This window comes from Atta colombica, unplaced genomic scaffold (genome assembly GCF_001594045.1).
Source record: "Atta colombica isolate Treedump-2 unplaced genomic scaffold, Acol1.0 scaffold27, whole genome shotgun sequence".
Taxonomy (NCBI): Eukaryota; Metazoa; Arthropoda; class Insecta; order Hymenoptera; family Formicidae; genus Atta; species Atta colombica.
The window spans coordinates 151,638-163,651 of NW_017259370.1; the positions used below are offsets into that span (position 1 = coordinate 151,638).

Sequence of the window (12,014 nt, forward strand, 5' to 3'; positions counted from 1 at the left end):
AAACATGTGAAGCATATATTATGTGTGTAATCCTTTTTGTTAAAATCAAATTTACAAAAATTATTTCAATGTTATTTTGGATTCTAAAAATAGAAAGTTCAATCTAATTGTATAATTTATTTTTCTCAATTCTATGAGTTATTTGCATAATAGCATTACTTTCTACAAACAACTATCAATTACAAACAAATATCAATTTATGCTTTATAACTGTATCAATATTTTAAATATTTAATAATTATCTGAAAGTATAAACCACCGAACTGTACACAAAAAACCGATTATTCTTCAAATAAAATCAAATAAAAAGTTCTTAAAATTTGCTTTGACAATTTGATTCATAGATAGATGTTCACACGACTATTTAAGATAAAAAGAATCTTCTCGAAGAATAGATAGCGAGATAGAATCTTTTGAGGTCTAATGCAAAGAAGAGGACGGTTCACCAAGCGTTTCTCCAATAAGCAAATGCTCGAACACGCGCGTGACCTCGTTCATTGGGGTCACCATACAGGGATGGAAATGTGGAAAACATGAGATGGCAGCACGTTGCAACCGAGAAAAAATTTTGGCATGTTGCTCCGTATATGCATATTTTATTCAATTAAAAAATTGAGACTGAGAAATCGCGCATCGCAATATACATTGCAAAATGATTTTTAAAAATGCACAAGTAAAATATATAACATAAATATAATTGTTAACTTCATTTAATCTGAATTTGTTTATTAAATTTGTTTACTAAATTAATTAATTATTTAATTATTTATTTATTTATTAAATTTGTTTACTAAATTTGTTTACTAAATTATTCTCTATTTCAATAAGATTAATTTTTCATTATTAAACTTATTTATTCTTAATCTACTTGATATTCGCTCTATTTTAATAAAGAATAAAAATATAATGTTTGATCATATATGTCAACAATTTATGCTTCTCTGAATGATGTATAATTACACAACAACATTGACCAACAGTAGCCTCATTGAAAATAATCTTATTAATTTAATGGCAATATGAAACATAAATACCCTATACTCCTGTTTTAATAAAACATTATTTGTTTCATTAATACTGTCATTGAATTAACAAGATTGTTTTCAATTAAACTGCTAATGCATGCTTAATGCTTAATACTTAATATGTCATTTTTTTATTTCTATTGCAATGCTTTAAATTAAAAAAGGATTGTCTCGATGTAAATCTGCAATAAAGATAAAATGTATAATTAATTTGTAGTAATTTACAAGCAAAATATCAGGAACGTATAAGCTAAAACACGTGTTATCATTAATCGTGACGGTAGACAAAACCAGGTGTACCACCACCAGGTCAACCAGCGATTGTCCGATTGCTGCTCGGAACATCCGTTGTTTCGCTGCCGAGAAACAACACACACGTGTATTATCGTTGAACATTTTAATAAAATAATGATCTCATGCATGTAGACTTCATTCACAAGCAAATCTGCCGATATCACAATACTCGACTATTAGAAATTCCTCGAGCTTTTTCACGAAATTGACTACAAATTAATAATGAAATCGAATCATCTTTTATATTATCATGTAATATGTATTTTCGTATAAAAATAAATTTTATTAAAAGTTTTAAAAGTTTTTATTAAAAGTTATAAATGTATCAATTCATAAATTATTTAATTTTCATAAAATCAATTAATGAGCTCATTAATTAATTAAAATCAATTTTATTCTATTTATAATTAGCTCAACTCGCAACATCTATAATTAAATATAATTCTTGACATCATATATTTCTCTGAAAACATCTTATTAAATCTTTTTCTTTCATCAATCTCTTCTTTATTAATATTTTACGAAAATGTTCCATTGGATCAATGGATGAGATGTCGAAGATAAAGAAGAATCGTTCTCACTCTGTGATTAATTTCGTCTGGTTGTAGTCGGAGCAATTAACGCGTCATATTTCAATCGTATCGGAACGATTGAAACGGAAATTTCAATTGCTTGTGTACTTTATTAATTTTTTCTGAATTATCGCTCCCTCGCGACAGTCGCGAATAGTAGATCGATACTGCACCTCGCTTGGATATGTAATAGAATGAATTATTCCTTCTCGTCAAATAAGCCGCAGCTGTACTTTCTATAAATAACTGTTCCGCGATTCCTCCACGTGGTTCCACCATAAGATATTTACAAACTTCTTCTCGCACAGATCGCAAACATTGATTATATATATATAAACGGACTGAGTGTACATTATTTATTTTTTATCGTTGTATACGCAACAGAATGCATAATTTAATGTATAATTAAAATTCTCTTAATTTTAAACACGTCATAAATCAAATTTCCATTATAAAACAGATTCCAAAAGAAGTATGCTTTTCAATCATTTACTCTCCATTAAAGACTTATGTCTACATAGATTAACTTCAATCTCGATTTAACTTATTTTTTTATCTTTTTCTAATTCTAAGAACTAGAAAAAAATTAAATTCAGATTATATATGTTCATCTATATTGATAGAAATGAACATTAATCCGTGAATACACTTCAATCTTCATTATCTTTCATATTACACAAATCTTATATATTTATTATAAGTATTTTCACGAATTTATTACGAATTTTATGCTGTCAAAATCTTATAGAGGCAAACAGAAAAACGAGCAGCCCGATATATCTCGCACAAAAATATTTCGTACAAGATGAGTCTCGGGAAAAGAACTGATATCGGATCGGTGGAATCTCTCAGCGTGTGGAGTACAGTAGGAGTAGTAAAAACTACCAATAATATCCGATAGCCAATGTAAATAAAGCTCCCAAATAACACCACATGAGCGTTGCTAATGCAAGGAGTGTGCAATATAGCCGGTCCAATTTATCAGTGATATCGACAAACTGTCGGGATTTACCTCAGCGATAATAGGGATCGAGTACAACCTAACGCGTTACACATCGACGTACGTCGCCGTCGCGTCGCCGCCGCGACGGATTTAGGCGCGTCGATAAATAACGTCGCCAGGTGCGCGAGCACGCCGAAAAGCTCGCTCGTTCGCGCGAATGAATCTTCCATGTCGCCGGCCACGGCCCGTAAATTAAGGTCAGAGCCAAGAGCGATATAAGCAGCAACCACTAGAGAGAGAGAGAGAGAGAGAGATTGGAGGGAGAGATGCGAATAGATATGCAAATCATGTACACACTCGGCTGTTTACGTCTGTCGATCTACTGTCAAAGCAACACGCCGCCAATATAACGTGAACTCTTCGGCAGAGTGCGAGTTCGACTGGTAGACAAACTGCGATTGTGCAAGTTTCGATAAAAAGCTTTTACTTTACTTCCTGTCTCATAATCCGAATTAATCTAATCAAGTAATATCTGGTATTAAAAGACATGATGATAGTATCATTTTGTGATACTACTAGTTTTAAAAAGAATCGTTAAATGAAACAAACAGAAGTGTGTCGACAGATAATACCGTTCATGATTATGAGTTAGATTAGACTTCAATAATACCATAGATTAAAAGACTAATTCGAGGATATTCAACGTTAAAAGCTGAAGACAGCATGTGATAAATGTTTCAAAAGGAAAAGTCACACAATAATGAAATTTATCAAGATAAAAGATGATACAGGGGTAGGAGGGGAGGGGGGGATTAGGACACTCTATATCGTAAATGGAGAAGATAATTTGTTTACCAATTCAATGAATTTAATGACTTTTATACTTATTGATTAAATATTAATTTATCTTGGATTTGTATAAGAAAAAGAATAATATATATACTCTAAATCTGTAGCAATGAAAAATTTTACTGCTAACAAAAGTGGATAGCAAAGTCATTGCTTTAAGTATGGATTTTCACTGCTTTGAAGTTAGTCTGTCTACTCTTACATAAAGGAGTGGACTATTTCATTCGATTAATCGAAGTGGTTTGAGCATTAGTTGATAATGCATTGAATGTTACTGCAAGAAGTGAATTTAGCGCATCGTTTGTTACATGTTTATCGTTTGTCATGATGGTTACGGACGAGACGCATCTGAGACACATATAAATATAAGAGACAGAATAAAATAATTAAAAATAAAATAATAATAATTAAAAATAAGGTTGATAAGTTAGACTGATAGTATGCTCTGTTCAAAATCTGTCTACGTAGACTTTGTTGGATTTGGAATGGCATTATTCTATCATTATTTTAACCTCCAAATTCACTATTTTTTGGAGTAAATTTTTCACTCTAATTATCGAATGGATTTTCCATTCCCATCTTGCAGTAAAATTCAACAATAACATTGATGCAATTGCCAATACTTGTATTGAAATTTCAATTTAATGCAATGAAATTTCATTGCTACAGATTTAGTGTATATAAACTTATATCATTAATCAGAATTTTTTATCGAGAGAAATGGCATGAATAATCATTTATTTTGTTGATATATAACTTAAAAAAATCTTCTTACTTTTTAATTAAAAAAATTTTGTTCTATTCAAAATTTAGAATAATTTGTAGAATAATTAATGCACATATCAATAAAATAAATGATTATTCATAAATAAAATAAGTGGTTATTCTAATTTCTTTCAGTCTAAGTACTTTTATATATTTAAACGAAAAAACGATTTTGATGAAGTACCTAAAAATTTAATTACATAGATACAGAAAACAAGTTTGTTGGATCATTAAACAATTATTTGTAATGCTTAAACGTTGATAACAATACTGCAAGAAGTTTTAATATTCTGGCAACCAGTTTGAGCATCCTACATAATTATTTGATCCAACAAAATTATTTTCGGACCTGTATCTAGATAAATTTTTAAATAAACTTCAGCAAAATCGTTTTTTTCGTGTAGTATATTTTTACGCGATTGACATTACTTCCTTTCTATTAATCCTACATTCAGACAAAACAATCTACAAGAAAGATAATGTATTTCAATGTATATATATATACTTTGCAACAATGCTCACATTTTAAATGCAATTACATTGCAGTTTCCCTTTAATACTTGGAATCCGGTCTGCGTGAAACTTTAATCCGCAGACTCTTTAATATGGATATAGTAATTAAAAATATTTACCCTGATAATCCTAGGTTTCATCTTAATAATTAATGATAAATCGAAAAACAATGTAGCAATATTCCTTTAATCGGTTTAACAATAATGGTAAATGTAGCGTAATTATAATCGCAACGATGAGACTAATTTTCTGAAACTAGGTAACAACGTCATAATAGAGCGATAATAACTATTGATAGTAATGATAATGATGACGGTAATTAAACGGCAGCGGATAAATAATATTAGTTAATAATCGCGCTATTATTTCAAAGTTCACTGGATTCTTTTGCCGAGCTCCCAGTAAGTGCCTCGACATAATGATCGTGAATGACGATGACGATGTCGTCGACGACGGAAAAGATTGGCAGTAACGTGCATATTGCGGCCATACACTTCAAAATAATATACAGAAAAAATGATTTTGTTAAAGTATCTAAAAATTTAACTATATATGACTTCGAAAATAATTTGTTGAACTATATAATTATCAAAATAATTATATATACTCGAGCTTGTTAGATTATCAAAAGTTTTTACAGTTTCATTATTCTTGAGATTTCTACTAATTATTTTGATGACCCAATAATTATGCAAAAATTTCAAGCTAGATAATCAACGCTGTAAGTTTTGGCATTCTAGCAATAAATTGAACCCACATAATTATTTTTATGATCGAACAAAATTATCAGATCTATAACTAGACTAAATTTTTAGATATTTTTGAGTTCCTTTCTATTCTATTCCGTTCTTTTCATTTACACGTTGTCAAGGGTTTTCCATGAACACAGCAATTGGTCGACACCTTTTTGAGGATTTTAAACAACGCGAACAGACCTTTAGTCTGCCGTGTGTTATTGACCTAACCTGTGCAATATACAATCCAGGAATTCTCCAGATCAGTCGCTGCTCCGAGAACTCCACTTCTCCGGCGAAGCTGTTTTGGAGCAGGATGTTCTCCGTGAAAAAAAAGCTTGTTCTCATTAAAAAAAAAAGAGAGGGGAGAAACGGAGCACTCACATATACCGATATATATCCGATAAAAAGCGCGCGATATTGTGGGTGGAAATGTAAATTCAGGAACGCGTAAAAAGCAGGAACGACGGCAACAAACCGGCGGCGAAAAACAAGACGACGCGACGTTTCTTTCCCGGTGCTCTCTTCGCCTGGTCGAATTAGAGGTTAACCTGTCACTCGATAGCGAATCGATTTTACGGCGGAAGGGAGAACGAGAGACGGAGACGGACCGCGTTCGACCGCGCGGCAGCAATATTATGTAATTTCTGGCACTCACCTGAGTTCGCAAAGCCGTGCGGATGTTCCGCGGTGTTCCGCGAGTGACTGCGGCTCTCGATGCGGGCGTCCCGTCCGTCTGTCCGTAGAAGACGGAGATAGCAGAGGTGGAGAGACAGTGATTACAGAGAGAGAGAAAGAGAGCGAGGGAGAGACGAAGTCACATACACACGTACGCACGCCGTGGTAGCCGCCGATGAGATTCGGCGATGACGGTGGAGGCGGCGGTGGCTGTACACTCCGCGTTTCGCGTGAGATAAGAAAGAGAGAGAGAGAGAGAGAGAGAAAGAGAGAGAAAGAGAGAGAAAAAGAGAAAGGGAGAGACAACGTCAAACTTTATCACGAAAGCAGCATGACGCGCGACGGGGATGCAAGCATCGTGCAACGACGGGTGAGAGAAACGACAACGGGGACGGGAACGGGGATGGAGATGACGACGGGAACGACGACGACGACGACGACGATGACGACGACGACGACGACGACGACGACGACGACGACGACGACGACGACGACAACGGGTACACACGCGCGACACCACCGACACTCGATGACGTCATACCACCGGCGGCAACATGGAGCCCACCGACGTACGTAGGCGTGAACACGAACACTACAACGCGAGCCACGCACAACGATCACGACGGCAGTCCACCGTTCGCTATTAGCCGGAGGAACTGTGCTCGTGCGCCGCCTAACCTCAAAAACGTTTGCGCCGGAGTAGCCGTAAAAGAGAGTGTGAGAGAACGTATACAGTGCCAGCCGCGGCAGCGGACGCACCCCGTGCGCAGCGGCGACGAGACACGGACCCGAACTGAGACGAAGTCCTGGCCGAGCCGCGCCGAATCGACCCGAACGCCACTGAACGTCGCGCGCTCCCGTTGCCCCAACAGCCCGAACTCCGAACCGAAGTGACTTGAAGTTGCCTCAAAGTGGCCGAACGTCGAACGTCACCCCCGCCGCCCGTTCGCGCGCGTTCGGCCGTTTTCGTTTCGGCTGGTGTACACTCGGCTAACTGCGGAGTAGTGCGGAGTGCGGAGAATCATTCCGGCGGCGTGTATGATGTGATGTGGACGTGATTACGTGTAGCGATCGATCGTGCGGTGTCATTCTAACCTCTTCGCAGGAGCGTACGAATTGTCGACCGAAAGTCTCGTTTAATTGCTCTATCGTATGTAAATGAGAATTTCTCGATCGTGACGCGGCATACGAGTTTTGAACGGATGCATTTTCACACGATCTCGTTTAATCATGATTAACTTCACTCGTGACTAACTTCATTCGTTCACTTCGAGACGATTTGAAAAGTGAATCTTTTGCCCGGTATCATCACGAGTTTCCGATGATTGTTCGTATATACTCGGTTTCTCGTCGACATTAGGAAAGATTAAACGCCGCTTACACGATTAGGTACGGGAAATGATATGCGAAAATTTGATTCTATGAATGACGAAGTAACTTTGCTCTTTAAATATAGATCGGAGTGCGCGAACTTCAAGGTCATCGTGGTTTTTTAGTACTTGATGCTCTTGCGAGTCTTACGTACAGTCACTAGTCAATTTATTCAGTAACTTATCTCAGTAGAACAAAATCGTAATAAAATCTAGATAATGTCAAGTTGAATTACGTCAGGAAAATCTAATGGACATCATTATTCAATACAAAATTTTAACAAGGACACTTGAATGAATCAGATAAATTATAATGAATGACATATTTATGATAATTTATTTGGTTCATTTAAGTCCTTGTTAGAACTTTTGTATGTTTAACATATTCGACAACATTAATTTAACATTATGTTATTTTTATGTTTTATTAAATAATTAAATTGATATTCAACATTTATTATATGTCAAAATAACACAATTTATGAATAAGTGAACTAATATAAACAAAAATAATGTGTTTTAAAACGTAAATTCAAAAATGAATGAATAAATACGTGTTAATTCAACATATTATAAAGTATAATTTTACTGAAAAAAATGTGTTTGCTTACATACAGTTTTACATTTTTTGCATTAATTTTTTTTACATTTGCGTTACTTGCTAACATATTCATCTTATTAATTTAATACAAAGATTTGAATGGACCGTTTGAGGAACGTGAAATATTTAATAAAGTATATTTAATTTAACAAATTTTCCAACTTTTATGCCCAATTTTTTCACTTCTAGATAAGTTGCGGATAACTTTATCCAGGACATATCTCTATTGTATTCTGGGAGATATCTCTTGGATAAAATTATCTAGAGATGAAGAAATTGGGCGTTAGTATATTTTTGACGATGACTTTGTAATGAATTGATATATTTATTATTTTTTAATAATTTTTAATATTTAATAATTTTTAATTAAAACATCACTTAAAAAGCATTATCAAGAATTCATCACAAAATTATCGTCAAAAGTGTATCGAGTAACACCATAATTTTTCCTAAATTACTTCTATTTGATATAATCTATGTTTTATATTCTTTTATATGAAAAGTTCATAGCATGTATTCTTCAATTCAAAATATATTTTTTTACGTTGCATTAAATTATCGCATAAAAATAAAATTTTTTCAGAGTTCCTCCAGCCGATCAAGATGACGCCGTCACTTTACGTCTCGCGAATAAATCAGATCGATGCTGCTCAATTGGACGGTGAAATTTATAAGATGCTAAGGAATCAAACCAAAGAGATCGCTAAATACTGCACGCCCGGTAAAATCGACAAATGGCAAGCGGAAGTGGACGCCGTTCTGAAATTTCTCATCTGGAAATTCTCATTACAACGAGGCTCTTCTACTTTCGGCCAGCGGCTTCTCAATCTGCACTATGCCAACATCAATCAAAGGAAAGCTATACTTTACTTAATCCTAAATGTCGTACCTCAGTACTTGAAAGATAAATTGGCCTACGAGAACCTGTCCGAACGTGGTGCGTTCGCTCGAGCGCTAAAGTCGCTCGTCGATTGGATGACGAACGCGATCAATCTCCTGGAGTTCGTCAATCTACTCCTCTTTCTCCATCGGGGTATAAAACCGCACGTGATAGAACTTCTGCTTGATTTATCCAGTCAGTCGATAACGACACATCGACCCAGAATCATCGGTTACTCGTACATGACAAGAGAATTGCTTTGGCATGGTCTGATGGAGCTCTTCACAATCGGTATACCTATGATAAATCTCCACTACTTGAAGCACGTAATGACGAGACTGTGGCGACAACCGAAACCATCGATTGAGTTGTTGCCAGTGATGAATGCCGCAACCAAGTGCGCTTACTGCTATGAAGATCCGATTCTGCCATCGCATGCCGGCTGCGAACACTTGTTCTGTTATTACTGCCTGCAAGCGCACTTTACCGCAATGAGCAAATTCCAATGTCCCAAATGCAACGCGGAACTTCATGCCGAAGATATGAAAAGATATACAATCGCGAGCGCGTCTTGGAGCGACGATGAGGAATCAGACGATAGCTTCGAGAGAGTGGACGATGGATAACGCGAACGTATGTATATTTCCAGTTTTATCAAAATTAAAAGTGATTCGATGTTCGAAGTGATGTTATTGTGATGAACGAGTTATATGTCTGGACTTTCAGTCTTAAGCACTGTTTTTACAAGTGAAAATGATTTTTATTATTATGTGATAACTTGTTGATTTTTTTTCCACAAAGAGAAAGATTTCCTGCAACGACCAAAGTAATTAAATAAAATAATAGTGATTCGTTGCAACACACAGCGAATAGAATAAGTACAAAGATCATTTTATTATATTTATCGAAGTTAAATCATACGATTTTCTAAAAACAATTTTATTATTATGTTAATTATAAATCTCTTAAAAATAAATAATTTAATTATTATATTGGAATTAATTAAATCTCATTGAAACATATAAAATATAAATAGAAAAAAATTCGCCACAATCGATTTATGAGATACGAAGAGGTGTATGTGTGTGATATTAATATTTAGTTTTTATTAAAAATAGCAATATACAAAATCTTCTTTATTCCTCATTTCAATACAACAAATCCCAATTTCGGGCGACTTCGACATTCTCGTTTTTTTCTTTTTCCGAAACAAACATTAATAGATCAATATATCCTCTCTTGGCTCTTATATCAAAATTAGATTAGATTATATCATATAAAAATATTATGCTGCGCTGTATATTATAAAACGCTTCATCTGCCGCCACGCAGGTCGATGGACCGATTGTTTACATGCAATAATGACACATTCATCGATTAATTAATTTATCATTAAGTTGATGCACCTGCGCTCGATGGGCGGGCACGTCCCCGGATTTATTACACAAGAAACTATATTATAAACACTATAGCACAGAAAGAAAAAAAAAACGCGAAACACATACACATAAATTAACACTTTCCATTCGCCTCTCCTACGACACTACAAATTTCATTTGAATCCGAACTCTCATTATTTTTCCTTGGAATGTATGATTTATAGTACAATTATATATAGCGCGGTTTCTTTTTCATCATTTTGTAAGAAATCCCTTCTCGAAAGATTGAGCTGTTATTCCTGAGGTATCCCCGCGTTTACACATTTGCGCCTCACTCTAACATTAATCTTACTTCGCGACGGAAACGGAGTTCACCCGAAAAATAATAAGGTGAGAAACGCATTTAAATTACAATTGCTATTCTATATTTTGCATTCTATTTGTGTTCCATCTTCCGCCTTTTCCACATTGTGTGTGCATCGCGCGCACATTCTTTTTAAAATTAATTTAAATTTCGAACTTGGAAACATCTACTTTATTCTTAAAGTTGCCGTTATTTATCGTTTTTATGTTCTTTCCTCGGGCGAACTCCTCGATTATTTTCCGTATTTTATTCCTTTAGTGACAATCCTAAAGTATCCTAAGAGAGTGTCTCTTCTGTACCGAGAGGTTTGCGATTTTGCGTTGGCATCGCTAAAGCGAAAAAATATAATTTCCTGATATTTTGAGTGTGAAAGAGAGAACGCAATAGTGCGATGTATTTATACTTATTGATACATAATAGAAACGATATGCGCATGGTGCCATTATATAGCTACTGAATTAAGATGATATCACGTCTTAAACAAGGTTTTTTTTTTCATCTTTTTAAACACTTGAGGAAATTAATAAAGCTGAGGAAAAATTCAATCGATATTATAATCAGTTGGAATAAAACTAAAATCTAATTTCAAGAAATTGAATTAACTGATTTAATTTTAATTTGAGATATAGAATGGAATTAAATGAGATGTAGCATTTAAATTTAAATTTCCGCAACTTGAGGTTAATTTTCTGAAGTTTTTAAAAAAATGGATTACATTCGCTAAACCCTCTCTAGAAGAATGCCTTCGATTTTATAAGTAATCGCAAATTTATCGTTAAGACGAAAAAAATCGTTATGCAACGATACGATCTGTGGACTTTAAATTTTCTCGAGATTCTTCTCAGAAGTCTTACTTTTTTCTTTTTTTTTTAAATCCATCTATAATTTTTCACGGAAATTTAAAAATCAAGAAAATTAAAGTCACTAAAGACATTAGAAACTAAAATGGATTAATCTATAATTTGCATAATTCTTAAATACTGAGCCGTATTTGAAGTTAATCCTACAAATTATAAGCTTAATCCATTTTAACGATTTATATAAATC

General features: G+C 34.4%; 1 protein-coding gene across 5 annotated transcripts; it reads left to right on the forward strand.

The window, feature by feature from the left end:
* Positions 1 to 6,448: 6,448 nt before the first annotated feature.
* On the forward strand, positions 6,449 to 10,104 carry LOC108689572 (peroxisome biogenesis factor 2-like). Of its 5 annotated transcripts, none has more exons than XM_018196406.1 (2): positions 6,449 to 6,942; positions 8,928 to 10,104. In XM_018196406.1, exons 1-2 carry the CDS (start codon positions 6,549 to 6,551, stop codon positions 9,848 to 9,850), a joined length of 1,317 nt encoding a protein of 438 aa, XP_018051895.1. In that variant the 5' UTR covers positions 6,449 to 6,548; the 3' UTR covers positions 9,851 to 10,104. The 5 variants fall into 5 exon arrangements, with proteins under 5 accessions (XP_018051895.1, XP_018051899.1, XP_018051898.1 ...); XM_018196410.1 differs by having other exon boundaries at positions 6,449 to 6,743; XM_018196409.1 differs by lacking the exon at positions 6,449 to 6,942 and adding an exon at positions 7,413 to 7,523.
* The last annotated feature ends 1,910 nt before the right edge of the window (positions 10,105 to 12,014 follow it).